Below are 26,767 nucleotides of genomic sequence, written 5' to 3' on the forward strand. Positions count from 1 at the left end.
GAAGTGAGAAGTGAGAGGAAGGGAGGGAAGGAGGGAGAGGGGACCAGAATAAGTTGACTTTGGCTGTTAGGACATCATATACCCTGGATGTACACATAGGATAGAGATCACTTTGTGTTAACATGGAACCAGAGTCAGCTGGGAGAGATGGAAGACAGAGCTATCCCTTTCGCTGTTTTGTCTTTCTGATGGCAGCGGGTTCTTTCCTCAGGCAACGCTTGCCACCTGGTGGTCAAATCACTCCAATGCTGCTACGAAGTGGACGGCTCTCAGGCTCCCAATCCTCAGGCTGAAATGCTGTTGTAGATAGCTTGTTCTGGGGCCCCAGCAGTTTTGAAGGCAGGTCCTCAGCCCTAAGCGTTCCTCCGCAATGACTGCAGGCCTTCACTCAGGAGCCTAAGCAGACCAGGCAGCTGGCCTTGTACCTCCGTGACTGTTCCCGTGAGAGGAAAGGAAGTTGTCTGAGCCTTCCACCTTCCCCCCAACTCTAGTTCATACTTCAAAAGCAGCCACTTTAATTCCATTTACACAAAGCAGAAATCATCCCTGTGTTTCCCCCGCACAACCGTTTTGGCATCCCACGCATTGATGTCCCTGTTTCTGGACATGAAGGACTGGATATTTGTGCTTTTCCTAACGAAACCCTGGGTTTCCATCTGAGACTGTTTTGAACTTGACAGGGCCCATTGGATATTTATGAAAAACCTGAGAGTTGATAACCGTGAGGCTGTAGGTTTGGATGTGCCCTTTATGCTTGTCGGGTGTTTTTTTAATAAAGTAACTGCTTTGCAGAGGGATCTTGTTATCTCTAAAGTAAAACAGATTAGGAAAGCTGTTTTTCAAAGGGAAGGGAAAGCATCCATTTCCAGATGTGTCAAAAACTACTGAATCACACTGTCAAAGGATTATGTGGTTGAAATAAGGAATCAGAGAGGGGAAACATGGCTTTTATTCTGCTCTTAAATAAAGAGTTCAGCTTAGTATTAGAGAGCTCTCTCCTTTGACAAAATCATTGGTACACAAGCTTTGGACAGACTTTCTAAAGAGCTGGTTTTGTTCCTAAATCTTTAGACACAGAAGGGAATATCAAATCTCCCGGAAATCTGACAGGCCACAGGATAGAAGAACTTTTATTCTACAGATTTCATATCAGTTGCTTCAGTGACACAGGGGACGTCATGGTCTATTTAGAATTAGAATTGGCCTGGGTTTTGTCTTCAATGGATATGTTTATACAAACGCAGAACTGAATTGGCTTTAGCATCTCGATCCAAATCAAAAGCAGTAATTCTGTCACCTGTAGCAACCCAGGGTCAAAGATGTTAGTAACTATGCCCGAGAGAGAAGAACATTAGCACATCCTCTTTGCAACAGGATGGAAAGGAAAATCTATGCGCACACTCAACTTAGCCTTTCATATAGTTTTCCTTCCATATTTCTATTGTCGTTATGATGCTGCCATCCGTTCAATATAGTTCAATATGTGGTTGATTCACCCCATTTGATCAAAAGAAAAAACACATTACTGAATCCTCCCCAGATTCCGGGGGCATCATAGATGCCATATGGATCTATACATATGCAAAGAGGGCATGTTCTTGTTCTTCAGCAACTAAGAGTCAAAGCAGAAGGGCAGACCAAAACCAAATAGGAACCCTCGCCAGTCAATGCTATGACTTCAGATGCAGCTCAGTATGAGGCAGAGACTCTCAGGAAGGTAACCAGAGAGTGGAATAGGCAATAGCTTAGAGTAAACTATGGCGGACGGCAGGAAAGCAAGTATAGGATTGCCCGCACACAGCTAGCGGGCCAGTGCATCTGAAGTGGGAAGAGCAAGGAGCGGGTGGGCAAAGTGTCGGAAGACTGGGGCTGCAGCAGTTGATACGCAGCTTTGTGGCATTTGGATTTGCAGCTAGTCTCAAGACGGTAAGAACTCAGCCAGGCTCAGCCATGCAGCAATACCAGAGTTTGTTCTTGCAACACGTACCCTTCTTCAGCATACGCCATTTCTTCATGGGATGTGAGGGAAATTACAGGAGGGACATCACCAGCATTCTCTGTTGTGTGTCACTTACTCTGGCCCACTTCGTGATGTGAAAGTCAGTGGTAAAGTTCCACCCCTTTCTCATCCGCTCAGATGGCCACTGTGCCCTGGGCCAAGAATGACATCACAGCCCTTTTCACCGCATGAGTCTACTCTCATCCATGGGAAGGCTAACGTGCCTCACTCATGTTGGGCCATGGCATGGGACACTGGAGTCCAAGTGCCCACTCATTTACCCATTTAACTAAGGTCTGTTAAGTTCCGCCCGTCAGTGTGCACATGCGCATTAAGTAATAAGTTCATGACGAATGGACAGAAAATCTCAACAGAGTGGTAGGATGCTGACACTCCCTAACAGGTAAATTCCTATCTAGGTTTTCCATCCACACACCCCTGCCCTTGCCCTGGTCTGCCAGCCGCCAGGCAAGGCTCACAACAAAACCTGCAAAGGCTTCGTGATGGCCACCAGAGTCAGGGAAATGAGAGCAGTGAGCCGATGATTTAGTTTAGCCAGTAAATACTTACAATTTGTGAAGGCAAGGGTGCACTGCCAGAAGCGAGCAATAGACAGCCTAAAAGAATAGCCTGTGTGATTTAGTGCGCAGCAGATAAGACGTCCGGTTCTTTTCAAAGAGTTTAGGATAAATTCTAGGTAGGCATTGGCTTAGAGTTCTTGACACAAACACCTCTTTGGAGGCACAAAACATGCCTCTCAGGAATCACCTTTTCAGCACAGAGACATAGATCATACTGGCAACAAAAAGACCCAGCACTGCCCAAAGGCAAGAACAAAGCCCGAACACAACTGGATGTTGGTGTCTTTGATTTACAGAGCAGCCCATGGACAATGAGATCAAAGATGAAGCAGCCACAAAGGATGGCTCTCTTGAAAAGGTAAGGAATTATCTTCCTGAGGGTGTAGATGACAGGCAAGATGATCTGAGAAGACCCCCTGACCAAACTGAGGAGAGAGAGAGAGAGAGGCTTAAAAGGCAAATGCTGCTGGTGTGGGGGAGAGGGCTTGTTCAGATGTCCCATACCTCCTCCACCTGGAGTGAAAGGGTTAACTTTCCTGGCCTCACTGACTTAAGCAGAACTTCCCCACTCCCTGGCCCTCTCTAGACAGTGCGGCTTGGCTTCCTCACAAACACCTGCTGACCATACAGCCCACGTAGAACTAACGCTGTCTTGAAGTGAGTTCAGAAAGCCTGCCTGTAATTGCTAACAGGACTCCCAAGAGTATAACCTAACAATAAAAATATTTAGGTTATGTTGCACATTTGAAAAAAAAAAAAGAGTCAAAGGCGTACTTCTTTCTGGCAGCGGCCCTCCTAAAATGTTGCCATATGGATCTATACATATGCAGATTCCCACAATTAAATGGGGGGCACGGGGGGGGGTGAGTCCGCAGAGTCTAACAGGGCTCCATTTGGACGCGCACAAATAGAGCTGAAATCGTGTTCCAGTGGACTTTTTTTTTTTTTTTTTTTTTAAGAAACCCAAGAAGATGGCGGTGGAAGCTAATCTAGAGGACATAAAGAAAACGCAGCAGCGCAGTTTAACGGACTGGAGCTTTACTGAGCATTTTCAGCCGAAAGTCTTGCTTCAGGTATTTATGGGTTGTGATTCTCCAGGAGACGCGCACGCGCGAGCAGATAGGTCTGGAGAGCTGGGCTATAACTGTGAACAGTTCACTTCTGGGTCACTCTCCCAGAGAGAGCTCAAATCCGGATTCCCATTGACTTCAGCTATAAAGTGAGTTTGTTCCCACACTGAGCCGTGCAACCCAGGAAATCCCCCAAAGGGCTGAGATCCTTTCAAAGAAGAACTGTTTCCATTAAGACTGCTTTGAGTGTTTCTAGAGAAAAGCTGGGCTTTACCAGGAAGCGACACCATCTTCCCCATGGTCGCTTTCCATTCTTTTTAGACTTGGTTATGTTTTGCGGTGTTTTTTGTTTGGCTGAGCGGGTCAGTGGTAGCTGTGCTGACTGGCAGTTACTGCACTAAGTGCTGTACAGTGAGGCCCCAGCGGTTGTGTGTGAGTATAGTCTCAGAATAAGCCTATGACATAGAAACTGTTAAATCATAGAAACTGAGGCACCTTGACCAAAAGTCTGTCGCCAGTTGAGAAACAGGAAGAAAAAAAGCCAAGAAAATTTACCCCCATCCCAAAACACGCTTTTAACTGCTGTGGAGAATAGTGAGACACCCAGAAATGAACACATGCTGCTTTTAGATTTTATGAAGCCTGTACTCTGTATGATTTGTCTCTCTAATTTGAATCTCATTTTGATCAGATTTACATCCCACATATTTTTAAAGCCAGGAGAATCTACTGAGCCATGTTATGAAAAGAATAGCAATTTACCAACCCTCTCAATGGTAAAGAAAAATGGTTCTCCCCAGAAAAGAGTACTTCAACAGAAACAAAGACAGTCACGTGGTACTCTGCATGGAGCTATCTGGGCCAAACACACCGGGTTTCAAAGGCTTGGCATGAAATAATGATATATCTCGTTCAAAATATTTATATCTACTACATGTTGAAATGATAACATTTTCATATATTGAGTGAAACAAAATATACCATTGCCATTGCCTTTACCTGCCTCAGCTTTTAAAATGGAGCAACTATAAAATTTAGAATTATATACATGGACCACATTTGTGACTTGTCTTTGTGATTTAGACATTTACATAATTTCTGGTTTCTCTTGAACGTACTTCTCCTTGCCTAGTGGCTAGGGTCCCGTGTTCTTGAACCCCTTGGCTCACATTCTGTGGACTGCCACCCTCTTTTCTGCTGCAGTAGGGGACAGACAGCAGCCTGGTAGAAGGTGGCTTACCTTCTGCAAGGGCACAAGGGCACCTGTAAGGTCTAACTACATCAGTTTTAACTGACCACCATCCTTACCTCCTATTGAAACATCCTTTAAAGTATCAGACTGCTTTGGTTCTCACTCCCATCCATTCCCTGTAATTCAAATATTTCATCCACTTAAACAGAACTCAGAGTGACCTATAGCAACCTTAATCCAATTGCAGAAGAGAATTTGGTCCATCCAGCTCATTTGTGTGTTCCTGGAACAGTGCCTGGCACTTCTTCTCATCTTTTGCCAATTGTTTTTGCTGCAGTGGTCGTTGTTAGTTGTGGTACGCCCAGACCCTTGCTTCTGTTAGGCAAACACCACACTGAGTTAGAGCAGCGTCCCCGAGCTCACTCTCCTGAACAACAACAATATTAACATGTAAACAGCAGACACCAGTTCACAGAGAAGGAAAGGTCATGGTCACACTTTCCAAATTCTGAAAGTCAATCACTGCTCTGGTGATCCTGCCCAATGGTCAGAGCAAGGATGCTCACTGTAAGCAAACATTTGTCTCTTGGGTTTATCATCTCAGAGGAATTTGCCTTTGAAGGACAGTAGGTGAGAAATTGTTAGTGTCTCAGAAAACAGAAGTCAACGTTAACAGGGCAAGACCTGCATACAGGGCACTAGACTGGGGGAGAAACGTTATTTTTGCATCTATTACCAGTAGAGAAATAAAGGCAAACCTGAAGCAACCCTGCTGTCTACTTCCTTTTCCTGTGGCTAATTTCCTGCGGTTGACTGACATTGAGAAGGAAGCTGGACACGAAGCAGCTACACCTTGGTGCCCTCTGCTGGTGGCTGCCACTGCAGAGCAGGCTGGGGGTGTTATATTTTAAAGCAAGGTGGAAGTGGGGGGGGGGCAAATAGCAATGGCACTTATGAGAAAGACCAACTACCTGTTTCACTACTACGTAGTTATACACAGAGGGCACACTGTGAGGAAGAGAGACATTGGAGCTGGGAGATAGCTGTCTTGAGCTCTGGCACTAGAACCTACAAACCTGTTCTTGGAAAATCCCTTATAATTCTGGCATATGAGACCTGATATTTAGAAACAGGAAAAAATGTTAGCTATTGTCTTAGTCTGCCGAAACAAAATACTTCAAGCTGGGTAGCTGAAATAATACAAGGGTATCATCTCAGAGCTTAAGAAGTAGGAGACCAAACTCCAGGCGCTAGTGCGGTTGGTTCTTGATGAGGGCTTTCTTCCCGGCTTCCACATAATGCTGCCCTGCTGAGTCATCCATGGCAGAGAGGGAGCAGAGAGAAAGCAAGCTCCAATGTTTAGATGATAGGACACAAATCCTATCATGGGAACCCCACCCTTAAAACATTCCCAAAGACCTCCAAATATTATCACACTAGGGGTTAGACTGTCAGGTTGTGAACTTGGAGCAGGTCAAGCACAGCCTAGCATATGAGGTACACTTTATTTGTAATATTTAATTATGCTAAAATGAATTGATCTATATGGAGGCAAAAAAAAGCAACTATTAGATACAAAACTGACTGATTAGCCGGGTAGTGGTGGCACATGCCTTCAGTCTGTGCACTCAAGAGTCTGAGACAAGAGGATCTCTAAGTTCAAGGCCAGCCTGGTCTAAAGAGTGAGTTCCAGGAAAACCAGGGCTACACAGAGAAACCATTTCTCAAAAAAAAAAAAATCAAAAAAATCAAAAAGCGCTGTGAGGACAGAGAACTGACTGATTACCATCTACCAACACTCGTGGAGAGCACCTGAGAACCTACTGTTTGTTTTTCTATAGAGTTATTGAACGGCTCACAAATGTACTATATTTTATGATCTTATTTTCTAGTAGTTAGGAAGGAATCCACTGGAAACTCAAAGTTGGCCAATGGTGTAGAAACAAGAAGGAGGAAGGAGGGACAGACATGTAGCTATAGCAGAAAACTCTTCTCCTGGGGATAAAACAACTGAAAAATACAATTATTTCATCTTCAGGTCCTTCAGGAAGCCCATCAGCAGTATCGATGTGTTGACTCCTATTACCACACGCAGGACAATTCTTTGCTTCTGGTTTTTCATAACCCAATGAATATACAACGTCTGCATTGTGAATATTGGAATATTGCTCTTCACTCTAATGTTGGATTCAGGTGACTTAGATAATTTAATTAAACAGTGGCTGAGGTAGCCTCTTAGGTTTTGGTTCCTTACTCTGACCTTTGTGATTCAACTATATATAAGAAGTTACATTGAATATATATATACATATATATATATATTTAGATTAACATGTACTGTGTGTTATGCACTGTACTATGTATTGATACTGTACCGTCAAGAGTGAGTGGGCATCTCGGCATCTCACTTGCCCTCAGGGAATCTAATAGAAATGTTATTAAAGTGTTTTCTATTTATTTCGTCTGTAGCAAGACTGACTCTGAGAAATTAAAATAGCAACTACAAAACAATTTGATTTTTTTCTTAACTCTACTGGGTCTGGAAAAGTTTCAATCCTAGGACAACGAAGAACTAGCCAAATAAGTCTTCAAATTCCCAGAAAATGAAGACCTAAGAGCCACTGGTTCTTTTCAATTCTCAGTAGCTTTCTGTTTGTGTGCTTTATTCTGGCTTTTCATTTGTTTGTTCCCATAGACTCTGGCTTTCCTTAGTAATAGTCAGAGCACCTTGTTATCTCTTGTTATCTGTAGTATTTAGTGTGTGCTTAGCACTTACTATATGTATAACAATGACAACATTCTAAGAAAGACAAAGACAACAGAAATGGACCTGAGGAACAAATGGGGGAACAGAATGCATAAACACTTGCATTTGAAGGTTATAAGATGATATAATTCAGGTGTGAGGTAGGTGTATTTAAAATACTAATCTGTATTGTTCCTTGTTTTCCATTGCCAACATTTATATTTCATTTCTTTCTTTCCTGGAATCACTTGCTTACTACACATCCACTGCCATTCTGAGAGCATTCCTCCAGTGTAACTCTGAGAGAATTCCCTCCAGTGTAACTCTGAGAGCATTCCCTCCAGTGCAACTCTGAGAACATTCCCTCCAGTACAACTCTGAGAGCATTCCCTCCAGTGCAACTCTGAGAGCATTCCCTCCAGTGTAACCCTGAAAACATTCCCTCCAGTGCAACTCTGAAAGTATTCCCTCCAGTGCAACTCTGAGAGCATTCCCTCCAGAGCAACTCAGAGAGAACATTCTCATAATGCTACATGTGATAAAGAAAATATTTTAAGGATTCAGTGCATAACAATTTTATAAATATCCCTTATCAGGATAAAAATATTCCCTATTACAATGCAGATATCCATATTTTTCCTTTATTTGGTGATACAGCTGAGTCGTACCAGCAGCTATTCTGTGGTAGAGGTACCCGTATCTACATAGGACTGTGGACACTGTGTCTCTTTGCTTTGCTAATGTCCTGCCTAGGTGGTTATAGCTTTGAAGTGAGTGAGACTTGACTCCTTTCCCTTTAAGTTTTATTATTTAGTTTTGATATATAGGTTATAGAATTCTTAATAAGGGTGCTGAGGGATATTTTCCAAGTTTATTTCCACTTTTTATTTTTTGAAAAAGTTTGTGGAAGGTTGAGATGTATTTTTCTTTGATGGTTGGTGCAACTTGAAGATAAAGACAGCTACAGCCAAAGAGATGTTTAAGTACTAACCCAAAGTCTGTCATAGTCACTAGACCCTGAAGATTTTCTATTTCATTTTTATTATTTTTAAATAAGACTTGAAAAGTCGGGCATGGTGGCATTATGCATATAATCCCAACTCTGGAGAGGTTGAGTCAGGAGGATTGTCTTGAGTTCCTGGGAAGCCTGGTCTATCTATCAAGACCTTGTCTCAAAAAGTTAAAAGACAAATGCATTAATAATAACTATACTTACAAAAATAATTAATAGTCAAATTATATAGAAATATGTAGTGACATCAATACTATAGATGTGGATAATGGAGAAGAAATTTTTAATATGTGATCATAGTAAAGCTTTTGTCAGCTTGAAATACATTGTTGCACATGAAGGATGTTCTGAGTGTGAGTGAACTTTGTATTAACCAGGAAGCAAAATCTATCTAAAAACACACCCCAAAAAAGGTAAGCAGTTATGAAAGCAGAACAGTTCAAAAATTCATGGCAACAGAAATGAAGAACTGCTGAGAAAAATGCATAAAATAACAATAGTTAATCTTTGCATGTCAATACTAAATATAAAGGGATCAGATTATCCATTGAGAGGCATGGATGGATGGGTAGGTGATAAAAGATCGCCGTTTGTTGCTATAAACATCCCACTTTACTCTTGAGGACACACAGAGACTTAGTGTGAAGGGACAGAAGCATATACTCCACGAAAATGGAATAGAAGACATAAGAGATGTGAATTCCTTTATTAGACACTATAGTCATTAAGTGAAAAACTGAAGAGATGAACAACTTCAACTCTATTTCATCTTAATGCTGGAAGTGCTAACCAGAGCAAACAGGCAAAGGAGAGAAACCAAAGACACCCAAGCTAGACAGGAAAAAGTAATTTATTCTGTTTACAAATGACATAATCTTATAAATAGAAAACCTTAAATGCAAATACATAAGCATGTACACAGTGCACACATATATACACACATACCACACACACACACACACACACACACACACATACACACACCTGCTCTTAGAGCTACTAATGAATTTAGAGACATTTTAGGGTACAAACTACATAGAAGTTAGTTGTGTTTTGATCCATTGGCAAAGAGCACCTAGGAAAGAATATAAGAAAGAATCTATTTTAAATAACATCAATAAGAGTAAATTAAATATAAATAAGAAGTGAAATATCTATACAGCAAAACCATAAAATCCACATGAGTGGAAAGACATTGTGTGGTCCTGGGTTGGAAGAATTAGTTGTCAAAATGTCCATACTACCCTAAGTGATTTACAGATTTATTTTAGTCCTATAGAAATTCTAATGTTGGGGCTTGAGAGAGAGCACAGTGGTGAAGAACCTAGCACTTGTGGGTGGCGGCAGTGGGCAGAGTCAGTTCACCCACATGATAGCTGACAACTAGTCATAACGCCAGTTCCAGGAGATCCAGTGCCCTCTTCCAGCCTTTGTGGGATCCTGCATGCTTGTGGTATGTATACATATACTTACACACAAGAAAATTAAACACTGGGTCTGAAAAAGCCTGGGATAAAACCGGACTCACTGAACATAGCGGACAATGAGGACTACTGAGAACTCAAGAACAATGGCAATAGGTTTTTGATCCTACTGCACGTACTGGCTTTGTGGGAGCCTAGGCAGTTTGGATGCTCACCTTACTAGACCTGGATGGAGGTGGGTGGTCCTTGGACTTCCCATAGGGCAGGGAACCCTGATTGCTCTTTGGGCTGAGGAGGGAGGGGGACTTGATTGGGGGAGAGGGAGAAAAATGGGAGGCAGTGACAGGGAAGAGACAGAAATCTTAAAGAAAGGAAGGAAGGAAGGAAGGAAGGAAGGAAGGAAGGAAGGAAGGAAGCTTAAATGAATAAATATAAAAACATGATGTCATTTTGTATATAAAATATGTCATTTATATAAAATGCATGAACAATCCTAAAGTTCATATAAGATGAACACAAGAATTACCTATGTTTTCAGTTTTTTTAAGCAAACCCTCTTTTTAGGCTTTTTAATTCTCCATTAAATTTGGGTAATTTACATTTTCTTTGTAACTAATATATAACCATCAATTTAAGCAAAGTTTGCTCATGGTAAGAGGCTGTATAGATGACTCAGTGGTTAAGAACACTGCCTGTTCTTCCAAAGATCCTGAATTCAATTCCCAGCAACCACATGGTGGCTCACAACCATCGGTGATGACATCTGGTGTCTTCTTGAAGAAGAGACCTGGTTAGTTATCCTCATCAACTTAGACCATGAAACCCAATATGGACAAATTCAACAGAACCACCATGTATGGGCTGCCCACATGTGCTTCAGCATTGCCACTACATAAATTTTATTCATTTTCATTTCTTTCAATTTCATGTTCACAGTAAATATTCATTTTTATGGGCATATAATAATATCTGCCTTTAAAATAATGAATTTGTGTGTTCTTTCTTTTTTTTACAAGCAGAGGATGCATATAGAACCTCATTTTTAAATCTGTGTTCTCAGATGTATCATTCTTAGCTGACTGTAACTTTTAACAATATGGATAAAATGTCCATATCATACACAGCTACATCAATGCAAAATTAGGTTAAGCTAATGAAGGGCACTTTTCCATAGCAAGAACTCTTTTGGGTCAACACCTCAGGCACAGGGCAGCTATCCGCAGAAGTCACCAGAAATGAGAGCCTCTAACTTGTGCCCATATGCCACGCTCACATCCTTCTCTGCCATTTTGTTCTATGGTTGCATCCTTTCAAATAATAGCCTGGATTTTTAGCTCACCTGACTCTTACGGGATTTTAGTATGAATTAGCAATAATGTTAGGGATATTACAAAGAATCCAATCTGTTTGTAAGCCCTTTGATGGGCTCAAAAGTCCATCTCTGCCCCCACCCTGTAACATGAGGGCCTGTTTGTTGGGGTTTCTGTTCCACCTAGTCCCCCAGCCATTTAGTCCCAGAGAAAATCACACAGAAAGTCTATATTAGGTTATAAACTGATTGGCCCATTATCTCAGGCTTCTTATTAGCTCTTGTAGCTTATATTAACCCATTATTCTTATCTATGTTAGCCACATGGCTTGGTACCTTTCTCAGCGGGGTAGGTCACATCTTGCTTCTTCCATGATCTGTGCAGGACTGGGGAGCGAGCTTCCTTTGCAGAATACTCCTATTCTCATTGCCCCACCTCTACTTCCTGTCTGGTTGACCCACCTATACTTCCTGTCTGGCCAATCAGCCTTTATTTAAAACATGATTGACAGAATACAGACAATTCTCCCGCACCATCACCCTACCTCCACTATACCATTTCCAGTCCCTCCAGATGCAGGCAGCCAAGCTCCAACCTACAGGAAAAAAAAAATCACAAGATTGAACCACAAAGTTCCACCAATCCCAGGCCACCCTGGAAAAAGTGCTCCTGCCACCCACAAGAAATCCTACATAAAGCCTGCCTCCTGCTCAGTTCTTTGCTGCTTCTCTCTGGAGCAGAGATAGCCACCCTCTTGTGTCCTTCCCAATACATCTCTTGTGTTAGCTTTGTCATGCAATGTGATTAGGGGGCTTTCTTGGCTCCCGACTGCCAGGATACCTTTCCCTCAGAGTTGTAACACTTACCCTGTAAACTTTTATTTTCATTGATAATGTGATTATATTCTAACTGCTTAATTCTGCAAATATATTTCTGTCTTAGTATTGATCCCTTTCTTTGATAGATGGAATTTTCTTAATTGCTTCTTAGGATGTGCTTTCTAAAAGATGTAGTTTGATTTATATTCTTTTAGAAATTATACATGCTCATTTAAATCATGCATTAATTATTGTGTATGACATCTGAAGCTATTAAGTACTAATGCCATTTCATTAAAATGCTAAAAATAGATGCAGTAGTTTCACTTCTAACAAGCTTCCTCATTAGAATTCTATGAGACACCATGACAAGGCAACTTATGAAGCACTTAATAGGAGGCTTGTGTATAATCTTAGAGGCTTAGTCATGGCAGGAGGCAGACAGGCCTGACTCTGGAGCTGAGAACTTTACATCCTGACGCACAGACAACAGAGAGAGAGAGACTGGGCCTGACATGGACTTTAGAAACCTCACTGCTCCCCATCCCCAGTAACATACTTCCTCCAACAAGGCCATACCTCCTCATCTTTCTCAAACAATTCCACTCCTGATGACTAAGCATTCAAATATATGAGCCTGTGGGGACCATTCTTATTCAAACCACCACAACCTCCTGTTTTGAGCTTGTCTAAAAAATGTCCTTTCCACTTGGAAAGTGATAGCTTTTAATTACAAGAAGCCCAGCTCTTTTCATTGATAATTTAAACTATAACCTAAATTACCATGACCCTTATATTGGTATCCAATGCTGGCACCTTTACTTTGTAAAATGTAACTAGAATACATTTGGGAGTAATTAATTCACCAAATATCTATGGGCATAAAGTCCCTGAAGCATTGTTTGCTTATCTCATCTGAATACTAATCTGGCTTTGTTGAGCCTATATTACTTGTTGCCAAACACTAGTAGGAGTTCTGGTTTTTCTTAATTGTGTGTGTGCATGCATGTTCATCTAAATGAATGGGGGAGGGTGTTAATCAGGATACAGGCATTTGTATGCCTGTGCATGTGGAGGACAGAGGGCAACCAGGGGTATCATTCATTAGGCACCATGCCTCAGGTACCACACACCCAGTGTTTGTTAGTTCATTGGTTGTTTGGTTGGTTAGTTTGTTGAGACTGGGTCTTTCACTGGCCTGTGTCTCCATGATTGCATTCGCTGGTTGTTGGGACACCCAATGATCACCTACCTCCCTCTGCCTCTCTGGGATGACAGGTACACCTCTCTGCTGGGATTACAAGAGTCTCTGTCTCCACACCTGACTTGTTTGTAGGAGTTCTAGGGATCAAACTCAAACTCTGGTCCTCACACTGGCTTAGCATGCTCTTTACTAAATGAGCTGTCTCTCAGCACTCAAAAACTTCACTTCTTAATCTGAAATATTCATTGAATGGTACTAAATATAAGAATGAAATTAACTTACAAGTTAAAAGGTTCAGTCAATTTGATGATTAAGAATAAAATTTAGATGAATGAGGCTAGAAACAGAAAGACTAATTAGAGGGTATTGTAGCAATCCTAAGAAGACATGATAGTGAGTGAAGCCAGAATAATGACAGGGAAGAAGGAAAGGAAACGTATCTTATATCATAAACTTAATCTTCTTTAGGATAATTTATAACCATTTTAATTTGCTAACAGATTGAAAGAATATGCGAAAATAACGATCATTTCAAGATTTTACTTATTCAACTGATAATGTAAAGTAACCATCAGTTAAAAAACCAGCTTGTATGTGGCAACCTGGGTAGACTGTAAAGCATTTCCTTGGAAACAGAGAGAGTTGGAAATGTCTGGTACCTTCTAAATGAAGGTGTCAAGTGCTATAATTCATAACCCACAATTCCAATCATATATCTTTAGAAATAATCCCAAAGGTCTACAAAGTGGCTCATCAGCTAAAGGCAGTTGACATCAAGTCTGATGGCTGATTTGACCTGATTTGATTCCCTAGGACCCATGTGATAGACGAAGAGCACTGATTCCCACAAGCTGTCCTCTGACCTCCTCATGTGGACCATGTCATAAACACACTATGCACATGCACACACAGACACAGAGAAAATAAAAAGAACAATAATCAAAACTCTGGTGCATTCCATTCATCCATCTCTATTTCTCCAAATGTTAAGCCTTACTTTCATGTAATCTCAAAATAAAATATTTACTGTCAAACCTGATATTTCAATTAATTTCCTTGTGGGGGCATACATTAGACATCTATTTAGATTTAGTAGTATTTAATTTGAAAATACTATCATCAGTACAAGTAGTTTGAATAGATTTGCAGACACTAATGACTCACTCTTAGTAAGCAGCAGCTTCTTGGGGGAGCACGAATGTGCAAGCAGCTTAGGGCATTCATTTTACAAGGTAGATGCCCCCAAGACCCATAAGGTTTATAGCAAGATGAAGGGGTTTTCTTTAATGATGTGACTGTAGTGGCTGATGATCAATTAAAAGAGGCTGAGTGTACTGTATGACGTTCCAGTGATCTGCATTGACAGTGATTACTTCCTCAACTGTCACTGACTCTCTTGGTGTTGATCAAGGTCATTGGTGCTGGAGGCATGGCTGAGTCCACACTGCCCTTCCAGATGGGTAGAGTTCTGCTTCCAGCACCCATGTCAAGAGGCTCCCAAACTCCTGTAACTCCAACTCCAAATATCTGATGTTCTCTCTGTCCTCAAAGGGCACCCTGCATCGATAGAACCACACACACACACACACACACACACACACACACAAATTAAATTAAAATGACCCCTTTCCAAGAAGTCTTTAGTTCTTCACTTGAATGGAAAGACCTTGTTGTCGTCACATCTTTAACCATGAAGAGAAGTGGGCATTTTTCAGAAACTCGGCAAAGGGGCTGGAGAGATGGCTCAGTGGTTAAGAGCACTGGCTGCTCTTCCAGAGGTCCTGAGTTCAATTCCCAGCACCCACATGGTGGCTCACAACCATCTGTAATGGGATCTGATGCCTTCTTCTGGCGTGCGGGCATATATGAAGGCAGAATGATGTGGGAGTGTCATATATCAATCTGTTGATTTCATTGGTTAATTAAATAAAGAAACTGCTTGCCCTGATAGGTTAAAACATAGGTGGGAGGAGTAAACAGGAGGAAGATGGGAGGAGTAAACAGAATGGGATGCTGGGAGGAAGAGGAAGTGAGCTCAGACTCTGCTCTGCTCCCGAGACCGACAGACAGCTCTGCTCTCTGGAGCAGAGATGCCAGGCTCCGCTCTCCCAGGCAGCTCAGACCCAGGATGGACGTAGGCTAGAATCTTCCCGGTAAGCGCACCTTGGGGTGCTTACACAGATTATTAGAAATGGGCTAGTCCAGGTACAAGAGTTAGCCGAGAAGAGGCTGGATATAATGGGCAAGCAGTGTTTAAAAGAATACAATTTGTGTGTTGTTATTTCGGGCATGAGCTAGCAGGCGGCCGGGGTGCTGGGGACGCAGCCCCACCGCTCCTTATTTCAACAGCAGAATATTGTATACATAAGAAGCTCGGCAAAGCTCTGAACCTAACCTCTTTGCCACTTGGGCAATTCAGAATCATTGCATGTTTGAAGAGTTTGTTCAGGCTTTAATAAGGACTCTCCCTTCCCATCTTCTCATCTTTGTTTAATCTAGGAATTATTTAGAACTCATTGCAAACTCTATTCAAGACTGGATCACAGAGGAAGAAGCAAAGTATCAGGAAGCCAAGATGGCTGAAGAAGTCAACAGGATCAAGATTGAGCTAGAACTGAAAACTTCGGCTGCCAAAATTTCTTCTAGCAAAGTTCTTGCTCTCAAAAAATCTAAAAGTAAGTAACCAGTGCATTCGGTCATAAAATTAGGCCCCAAGGCATTCTCCTATCGGAATGTCAAGCCTGAATTTTCCAGGATTAAAAAGGGTTGTTACCAAATGCCTGTGAGCCCTCACTTTCTCTAATCAATGGAGCAGCTGCATTCTAGGTGTGATGGTGTTGTACCTGAGCCAGACACAGGCCAGTTTGTCACAGTCCTGTCTTCTGCAAACTCTGGAAGATTTAATCTACTTACAGATCAAATATGAGTTAGAGAAATGCCAAAGTCCTTACTGATAGAATCCATAGGTTCCACCATCTAAATGTATTGGCAGTGTATGAGGTAGTCAGAGTTATTGGTTCTCAATAGAATAATTAGAGAGTCCAACAGCAAGAGTAAGTCAAGACTCTTTAACAAATAGCAAAAAAAAAAAATCCAAAAGCCTGGAGGTAAGAATCTAGAAGAAAGTCTTAGATGATTTCTAAAACTTTGGACCTATTAGGGAAGAGGAACAAAGGTAAAAGAGAGAAGGTAATTTTTAAGGAGGGTACTTTATTAAGAAGTGAAATATGAATTTGATCTAAATGTATAGCTATTTCGAAGTCTGTAGAAAAGAAACTCTCTAGGAGTAATATTCTTTATGCTAGCTAAAGTTGAAAGTAATGTCTCATGAAACTTTAAAAAATTTTGTAGCCTCATTTTGTTACCAGAGGAGTTTGTATATGACCTGACTCCAAAGTAAAACCTAAACCACACTGTAAGGAATCCTTTGGTATCCAGCAAAATGGTTACGTTATCAATAGCTGAGCTTCTTCCTATGGGAGCCCAACAAGACTTCACCAGAGTGATAAGTGGAGCTCTATAGGAAATACGAGGAAGGCTGACTGTGTACTTACCTACTGGCAGGGAAAATGTTGACCACCTTTTTAATGCTACTAAGCAAACCAAAAGCTCAGTATCTAGATGCTGCAGAAGGTCCTAAGCTGGTTACTTCAGCTTGGAATGTACCCAGCAGGTGTTACATTGAGTCCACTCCTGTTCAAATCAAGATGTCAGAATGTTTGGAAGATAGAATGAGAACACAGACAAGAGAAGGACCTCAGTATGGAAGGGAGCATGAACTGTGCTCCTGTGGTCTGGAGGTTGTAAACTAAGATAAATTGGGTGAAAATTTTAGGGAGAGGGATTCAAGCGACATGTCAACACACTGTGAATGTACGGTGAGGAGCCATTGCCAAAGGCTCTGTACCACTCGGGTAACTCTGGAGATGGCAAGAGAGATGGATACTTGAGGTGCCAACACTGAGAGCCTTGGGAGTCCCACCTAGCCCAGAGACTCATTTCTTCTGTGATACCTCCTGCTACTGAGTTGCTAAGAAGTTTGATTTCCTCTCATTCTAGGTAGCAAAGGAGTCAGCAAAACAGAGATACCAGAACAAGAGAAGGAGAAAGAGAAAGAGAAGATGCCTTTTGTTTTAGAAGGCTCTCTCAAGGTAATCCAAGAAAAGACAAACATCACAGATCAATCACAAAGCCAAAATTATCCTGAGACAGAGTTTGCAGTAGTCACAGGGAATGACCTTTTTAACTAAAGCCTCAGAGATGACTGAAACCTTGGAGAAAGGGTCTGTGTGTGCACAATTGTCACGTGACAAGTCTTCGAGAGAATGTGTATCTTATTATCTTCGCATAACCGCAGCCCGAGGGCAGTGATTGGCTTGTGGTGGTTTGCTCTTTACTTTTGTTGAAAATGTTTGATTTTGTTCAGGTATTTTGATTTGAACTCTTAATTACAAAAGTAATATTTGCTTCAGTGATCATTCAAGATTGTTTGCTTTATCTCTTCAGTTTCTGGAATAAGAAATGTCAAAGTGTGAAAAGTTCCAATGTACACAAAAGTACAGAACTATTCTGTGTGCTTATTTATGGGTAAATGTAGGCTTGCTCTGGTCTGTGCCTTCTGCCCCTGTGGTATCACCCTCTCAGAAAGTGGGTGCACTCAGCAATGCAGAATTTCTCCAAACTGTGTGGTTTAGGAGTTTTTATGGATTTTTCATCATGTATGTACAACCAATTATTAAATCCATCTGCTGCTTCTCTCTTCATCCTCGAAGGTTGGAGGGAGGGGAAGGCTCTGAAGGTTCCCAGCTTCTAACCTGGGTTTGATCTTTCTGGTGACCAGCTTCTACCCCATTCTGAAACTATCTACGAGTTTGCCAAGAATTGCCTCATTAGAACAAAAGACAGTCCTATCACTCATGAAATTCCAGGGGATTGGAGAGAGCTGTGCCAGGAACCAGGAATGAAGACCAAATATCTGGTTCTGATTATATCATAATATACACTTTCTATTAAAGTCAGTTGTTACTTATCTGAAAATGCCTTTATTTTGCCCCTATTCATTAAACATGGTTTTTTATTTATATGATTTTTGGTTGAGTTTTTCATTTCCTCACAGGACTCTCAAGATATCATTCTCCCTTTCCTTTGCTGACATCATGGATGTTAATAAAGTATCACATTTTATATCCTTTTGTAGACTATCTTTTCTCTTTAGCTGCTTTGAAAACATTCTGTGATCGTCTGGTAAGCATTTAACAGTTGCTCCTATAGCAAAACCAGAGCGTGCATATAGTCCACAAAAAACCTTCCAGGAAACCCCATCAACAGCAAATTTGATATATAATTTATAAATAATAACAAATCCTATAGACATCTTCATTGCAAAGTACATTTAGCAAATTACTACTTCAAATATGCTTTCATAGCTGTTTGCTAAGTTACTGTATCCTTACAGAGCCTATGGTTACAATTGGCAAACAAATGCAATTCCACTATTAATACTGATTAATATTTTCATTTGTGTTAATGTGACGAAAGTGAAACAACAGAAAGTCATGTTCCAGTTATTTGTCAATAACGAGAATCAAGAAAGAGAAATTTGAATGTTAAAAGACTATTTGCTCATTTTTACTCCAATTGCTGTGTTAAAGGCACTTCAGTTGAATCCTGATTTGTAACATTCTTCCCATCGACCTGTTTTTAGCATAGTTAATCAGTAGTCAGTGAGTCTCCATGATGTGACATTTGCTGATGTCTGTAGGGTAAATACTCCAGCAGAGGCTGATTTCAAGCTGCTAATGTAGCATTACTGAGGCGGGAGCAGGGTGGATCAGTAGGCCATTGTACAGTATGTTTCTAATATATAGATCAGATAAGAATGAAGTCTAATCTAATCTACATGCATTCTGAGCACTTGTTGCCTTTGTTTTGAACATCGTACTTAATTGCATTTTTATGACTTTTTGGATGGTGCCTTTGCTTAGCAACTATCACATAAAATTCTCAGAGATTTATCAGTAAACACATGAAATCAATCTGAGCCAGGGTCAGCGCATCACTATTGTTTTCTGCTTAGATTTATTGACCTTTGTGGATGCTGGGATCGGCGTCTATCATCAGTTCTAAAAATGACTCGGCTAGTATCTTTCCCTTTTCAAAAGCCACGCCTTAATTCCAAGAGGCCTGTGGAGCTCCCCTGGTCGTTTTTATAAACCCTACTTTCTTGCTTATACTTTTGAAACTCCATTTTGTTTATTTAAGCAACTAGAAACTTATTTTATGACCTTTATTTCCTATGTTCCTTATCTGTAATCTTCACAGATATACTTTCAAAATTTTTGTTCAGATTTTATTCAAAGTGGCTTACTTTTTCTGTCTGGTGCTTTTTGTGTGTGAATTAATGTCAACACATGAGTTGTTTTATTTGAGACTATATAGCCACACTGTCTTTATCCCCTCCTTCAGCCTCCCAAGTGGTGAAACTGCAAGTATTTACCAACATGCTTGGAAACTCATGGCTTGTTTTTTAAGATTTATTTATGTATTTATTATGTACACAGTGGTCTGCCTGCATGTGTATTTGCAGGCCAGAAGAGGGCACCAGATCTCATTACAGATGGCTGTGAGCCACCATGTGGTTGCTGGGAGTTGAACTTGGGACCTCTGGAAGAGCAACCATTGCTCATAATCTCTGAGCCATCTCTCCAAATGATTTTTTTAAAAAAAAAATGTGTTTTGTCCCTCCCTTTTAAATATCTTGAGCTGAGAATCCTTCTCAGGGTAACCCACCCTTTTACTGATCAAGTTATTTAAGATATAAATTGGGAAGTGAAGGAAAGGAGACAGGCCACTGGAGAGGCTACTGCTGTGGTCCAAGATAAAGACAATAAAAAAATCTGAACAGTGTAAATTACACCAGAAAGTTGGCGAATAAGCAGAAATGAAGAGACGTCTCCAAGGAGACAGACAGGGTGAGCATATAGAATTTGGGAGTGGGAGAGGGACAATCAAAGATAACCAACTGCAAGGTTCTTGGCTCAGTGTTTCAAAATGCCAGAAATAACACTTAGAAACATCACACTAAATTTCCGCCAAAATTGACCCGAATGCAACTCACATTTGATCCTTTTGAAAAGCCCTGGTAAGCTGTTTGCTGTGTCCACAGGCATGGAAGGAAGAACAAGAGAGGTTGGCAGAGGAGGAGCGCCTGAAGGAGGAGAAGAAAGCAGAGAAGAAAGGGAAAGACGTCGGTAAAAAGAAAGGCAAGGATAAGGCAGACAAAGAAGATACTAAGGCTTTGAAGAAGAAATCTTCTTCCAAGGAGAAACCTAAGGAAGAGCCGATAAAGATCCCGGAAATGATAGAGGAGTCTGTCCTGCTTCCTGAACCCGAGATAGTTTACCCGGTAACGCAACTCTTTGGGATACTTGTAACAGTTTTGGGGAACTGGGGTCTTTCTTTTTTTTCTGTTATCTATGGACTAGACTTGAATTTCCATTTCTGTCTAGAATCGAGATTCTTCTGCATAACTAAACACCAAAATGGGAATACCCTCAGACCTGCTTTTCCTATCATGAAGCCAGATCACCAGGGGCAGTAAAGAGGGAAGTGTGTCCCAAAGATTTAACGTTTTAAGCATTAGAAATGGAAAGAGACAGCTGCATGGGTCAACCCAACAGGCTAGGTTCACTGCGTGCACTTAGATACACACCACTGTGCGGAGTGCCACACTTCTGGTTTACACACTTTGATTAAACCCCTCTTTGCTAATGCTCCCTCGGGTGCATTAAACCAACAAGGAAGAACTGGCGAGAAATGTCCTGCTCTATTTATTTCATCGATGGCTCCGGCCTAGTTACTCTAGGGCTTTAAGATGCATCTGAATCCCCTGAAACTGTAGTAGCAATATCTAATGTTTTAAAACGTCTTTTATATATGACCTCCGAAAGCACCAAGGGTCAATGTTTGTCTTCACTTGAAAAAGAAAGTTCTTGAACTTGATCTCTCCTCACATCGGCTTGATGATAGAGCATGATTTTATTTGAACTTGATTATAAATGCTTAGATGAGAGACTTTAATAGGACTTATCTTGATGTGTGTGAGTACCCACAGAGGCCAGAAGAGGGCAGCAGATCCCAGTGAAATTGAAGTTGTAGGACACATGGGCACCAGGAACTAAATTTCAGTCCTCTGAAAGAGTAACAGGGGGGTCTTAACTGCTGAGTCATCTCTCAAGCCCTAATCATAAACGTTTTAAACTCCTGCTAATTATAATACACTTTTAAATTTCTAAAGAGTCTGGGAAGAGTGGCATACAACTATAATCCCAGCCTCCTGGACACTGAAGCAGGGTGACCATGAGTTTAAGATCAGTCTGAGCTACTGAGTAAAATCCTGTTACCAACAACAAAAAAAATTAATAAAAACATGGATTTGGGCTTCTAAGCCTACAAGGTATCAGATGAAGTTGTTTAAAAAAAATAAGCTTATGGGAACCGTAGTTCACTAACCACTAACCGTACAATAGTAAGCTAATTGTTGTCAATGCAGCTCCACAACCAGTCATGTGTTCTCTTCCAGTTCCGAGGCTACAATATGGGAGATGTACCCATCCAAATCTCAGGGAAAAATTACTATCTGTATCCTTCTGATGGAGGGCAGATTGAAGTAGAAAAGACCGCGTTTGAACGAGGTACATCTGTAAGCGCTGTTAATGTCATGGAAGATGTTCCTGCCTTTCAGATCAGCACGGGGCATTGTGCTTCTGCTGTGGTGGGTGGCTGCCCACTAAGTTGACCTTTACACTACACTGAGTTTCCAGAGTTCACCTGCTTCTGCTGGAATTGGCTCTGCAAGGAATCAGCCAGCCCAGAATTTGCCCTAACACAATTGATAGGAGCATTCTCATTGTTAAAAATATTTAAATACTTCTACATTAGTGGTAGACGGTATAGTATCAACTGTAACAGGCAAACAGGTAATATTAGTTACAACACCTCTACATGTCAGGAAGCAAACATATGCTTTGAGTTTCTGGCTTGTGATCTGCAGCCTGGTGCTCAGAAGTAGTGGCATTGAACTTGAGTTTTAACAAATAAAGCTTGCCTAAAGATCAGAGAGTAAAACAGCCCCACTGGTCAACCTCACAGACCAGGCGGTATGACACACAGCTTTAAACCCAGTAGCTACACTAGTTTGCCATAAAATCAGGCAGTGTGTGCCGTTAATCCCAGGGTACACGCCTTTAATCCCAGCCTTAGAGAGGATTATAAACCAGGAGGAAACAGCTCTCAGACACAGTCTTATTCTGAGGTCTCCTGGAGGCAGGATCGCCATTTTCAGACTTAGGTAGAGGTAAGAGTCAGTGGCTGACTGCTCTGCTTTTTTGGTCTTCAAGTTGAACCGCAATTTCTCTCTCTGAGTTTTTATTAATCGTGTATCTCCCAGGGAACCTGCCGCTGATTTTGTAGCTCTCACCAAGACTTGCATATGTGAAGAGTTTATATTAATTTCAGATGGTTCGTAGAAAATACAGCATTTTCAGCTTAATCCTATCAACCTTGAGAGACACCCAAACCACAGTTGAAAATGAAAGGCTGGAATTAAACGGGAGAGCTAAAAGGAAGAGGCAGGGAAAACAAATCAGAGCACTGTTAAAAGAGAATGATCTATTAGGAAACGGCTTATAACCTGCAAAGTACTGATAATTATAGAACACACACACATATATATATATAATTATGACTGTTTAATATTACAATGCCATAATCAGTTGATGTCACGTATGGGTTGGACAGTGGCAGCGCACGCCTTTAATCCCAGCACTTGGAGGCAGAGGCAGGCAGATCTCTGTGAGTTTGGGGCCAGCCTGGTCTACAAGAGCTAGTTCCAGGACAGGCACCAAAGTTACAGAGAAACCCTGTCTTGAAAAACAAAACAAAAAAAAAAATAATAAGTCAGGTATGGTAACGCACATTTATGACATTAGCACTCATGAGACTGGGGCAGAGGAATTATGAATTTGAGGCTGGTCTAAAATATATACACACATTCATAATGCATATGCATTATATATTATTATATACAAATAACCTTAAAGCTTTTTATGTTAACTGGCTCGCTTGATTTATCAGAGTTGGTAGTAGTATTTGCCACCTCAGATGCTGTATTTCCTCTGTGGTGTGGCTTGAGATGCAGTGAGAAGTCCCGCAAAGACCTCCTTGAACAGGGTTGCTGCGTCTCGGGCATTGCCAAGCCCTGTCTAACTCTGTACCACATGCATTCTACCAGTGTTCTGTCGAGGCGCGTGTGTGGCATCTTCAGTCAGCCCCACCTTTCTACCCGGTGCTTCTCCCTCAGGCCCAACCTTCATCAAAGTGAAAGTGAAAAAAGACAAACACAATTTTATAATTCACCTGAAAGACCCAAAGGAAATTGTGAAAAAGCCCAAGGAAGAGGATGACTCTTCAGAAGAAGAGGAGGAGGACAAAGTTAAACAAAATGCTGACATGAGTGAGTATCTTTCCCTTTGTGGTACCTATGGCATGATGGTGCCCCTGACAGAACCACACAGGCATCCCTGGCCTTCAGCACATGCGGATTGCACAGGTGCCGCCTGCAGCGTTTGCTGTCCTGCTGACATTTGTCTTCCCTGGCATACTAAGCATAGATGCCACCACACGCACAGCACACCTGAGGTTGGCCGCTGACAGGACCTTGCTGCCCTGACAGAAGCTCCGGTTCCAGTATTCATGGTGATAGCAAGGAGTCAGGCGAGCCCCATGGATACAGCAATGCTATGCACATTGCCCATTCTGATCTTAATCTTGGTTCTTGCAGACTCTCTCTAACTGATTCTCTAACAGGTTCCTGCACTGCAAGCAGCAGAATCTCCTTACTGTGTTTCTCACTTGCTTTGCTTATCACGCCAATTTCTTGAGCTTCAAAGATAAGGTTTAAAAAAGAATCGCAAATTTTGCCATGAGTTTATTATCTAAATAGAGACACAAAGTACAAATGGCTGCCCAGTACTGGGAAACCTCCTAACAGTGTTACTTCAAGGCAACATCACACAGAACAATGAACTGCATCTTATCCAGGGTGGCATGTATTATCACTGTACAAGGAGATGTGTTAAGCTTAAGAAAGTTTCAAATCCACTTAGCGATGGGATTGATAACTAAGTCTTGCCTATAAGTCCATTGCTGCTTTCCAAATTCAAGAACACAATGCTTGAGAAGTTGAAAATACCCAGGAAGTTAGCGCAGAAAAATTTTAATTTGGAGAGCAAGTAAAAAAATCTATTAATTGGGGCTGAGGAAATGGCTTAGTTGGTAGAGTTGTAAACGGCTGTGCAATCATGAGGATGCAAGTTCAGACCTCTAGCACCCACATAAAAGGCCGTGAGCTTTGTTTGATACATCCCTGTGATTCAGTACTGGAAATCTGTCATGGCAGGATCCTGATTGCTCACTAGCCAAGAAGTCTAGTCAATGAATAAGCCCCAAGTTTAGTGAGAGACCCAGTCTCTCACAACAAAAGGCAGCACCTGAGATCCACCTCTGGCTCCACAAATGCATGTACAGGTTCGTGCACAGCTGTGCCCATCCATACACAAATGCATAAACCATATATACTCACTCATATTTTAAATATTTAAAGAAGCTAATAGTTAAAATTCTACTACCTCCATGATACTCAGTGTTCAAAGTTTATTTCTTTCTTAGTGTGTCAGTATAAGCATTTTCCCATTCTCCAGTCTTTGAAAACAAGGTTTTAAAATTATTTAATAATATATCATTAATATATACATATATCACACTTTGTCATTTAAATGATTCTATGCATGTAGATGATTTTCTAAAAAAGTTAATGAATGAATGCATTTATGAGTATGTGATATAGTAATGTCCTTTTGCATATTAAATAGTGTATTGGTATTTAGCTTTGCTACTAATGAACCTGGTTATCTTTTGTTTGCTCAGGTTATTGCTTGTTCATTTCAGCTTTAGTTTTCCCCAGCCTGCCAACGTTGGCCCAGATTTCACCCATGATCTGGTTCTGGATGAACTAAGACTAGATTTGGTGTTTCTAAAGCAGTGTTCCATAGAAAAGCTGAGAGCGTTTGAGAAAGACTGCACATGACCTACAAGTTCTAAAATATTTACTGTCCAGTCACTTTCAAAAAAGTATGCTGACTTCCGATGTGAGCATCTTCAAGCAGATAAACTGTCAGAAAGAACAAGAATACTGCTTTCTGCCTGCCGGGCTGTGCGCACTTCTTGCCTCTTGATGAGGGTTTCTGTTGTGACTCAATTAATTTTTTGTCTCAATCTCCTCTGGTAGAATCTGTGGGAGCAGGTACCCTGCAAGCCTGGTATCCTTGAATCTAGCTTGCTCTAGAGTTTGTCTTCTGAGGCTTTTCTCTGTGGGCTGCCCTTGGCTGTTGCGGTGTCTTACAGCTCCAGGTCAGAGGCTGATGTGCTCCTGTGGTCTGAGGAGATGGCAGCTGGGGGCTTGACTTCAGTTCTTCATTAAATGTTTTTGCACCCCTACCTTCGTTTGTTCCTTGCTTTTCTCGATAATGCACAGTTTGTAAGATTTTGCCTCCCTATCACTTATATCTTCTCCCTAACATGTTTGTGTTTAAGAGCTTCCCCCCCAGGCTTCAAGATATTTACTTGTTTGTTTTGGCTGTTTTGGGTTTTTTCCCACTTGATTTTCCTAGAAATCAAGTTGAATCTTAACCATGACCAAGAGTCACTTCCATATCATCTGTTGAATACTGAACAAGGTTTAATTGGGGAACGATGTTTTTAAATCACAGAAAATGTGCATTTAAAACTCTCTTTTCCATCATTTATACTTTGCTGAACATGTGTTCTAGCTGCCCTTTTATTTTCTTACTTAAAACTACACAATCAAATTTCTGTCATGCCTTCTTGTATGTTCTAGAAAGTGTTCTACAACTGAGCTATGTTCCCTGCCAATTTTCATTCCTTCTTATCACTAAATAGTACACGATTATCTGAGTGTTCCAGTTTATTTAGCCACTGTCCAGCTGGAGGACATCTTGCTTGTCTCCACATTGGGGCAGTTCTGAATGAAAGAGCCATTCACATCTGTACTTGTTTTGCTTTATGTGGGGGCATATATTTTAACCACTCTGGGTAAAAAGCCATGGCTGCTAGCTCATAGGATAAGACAGATAGTAATGTTCTAAGCATCCCTCAAACTGTCTTTCAGTTCAGAATGAGAGCTTTGTTATTCCAATCCTCCCAGTCTTCAGCGTTGTCCCCATTTGGAGTTTTCTCCATTCTGACAGGGGCCTTGTTTCCTTTATTGGTTTAATCAGCATTTCCCTGACAATATATGACATTGAGCCCCTATTCATACGCTTATATTCTATCT

General features: G+C 41.2%; 1 protein-coding gene across 1 annotated transcript in view; it reads left to right on the top strand.

The window, feature by feature from the left end:
• Positions 1-26,767, top strand: part of Spag17 (sperm associated antigen 17) — a 237,311-nt gene that overhangs the window by 109,621 nt on the left and 100,923 nt on the right. Inside the window, exons 16-23 of the mRNA XM_050157515.1 lie at positions 2,877-2,938; positions 3,540-3,653; positions 6,881-7,035; positions 15,856-16,031; positions 17,416-17,507; positions 20,522-20,761; positions 21,938-22,049; positions 23,717-23,869. Coding sequence (XP_050013472.1) covers positions 2,877-2,938; positions 3,540-3,653; positions 6,881-7,035; positions 15,856-16,031; positions 17,416-17,507; positions 20,522-20,761; positions 21,938-22,049; positions 23,717-23,869 — 1,104 coding nt within the window. The remainder of the gene's footprint in view (positions 1-2,876; positions 2,939-3,539; positions 3,654-6,880; positions 7,036-15,855; positions 16,032-17,415; positions 17,508-20,521; positions 20,762-21,937; positions 22,050-23,716; positions 23,870-26,767) is intronic.

The sequence above is a fragment of the Alexandromys fortis genome, unplaced genomic scaffold (assembly GCF_014885135.2).
Source record: "Alexandromys fortis isolate MF-2015 unplaced genomic scaffold, M_Fortis_MF-2015_v1.1 scaffold_78, whole genome shotgun sequence".
NCBI classification, from domain to species: domain Eukaryota; kingdom Metazoa; phylum Chordata; class Mammalia; order Rodentia; family Cricetidae; genus Alexandromys; species Alexandromys fortis.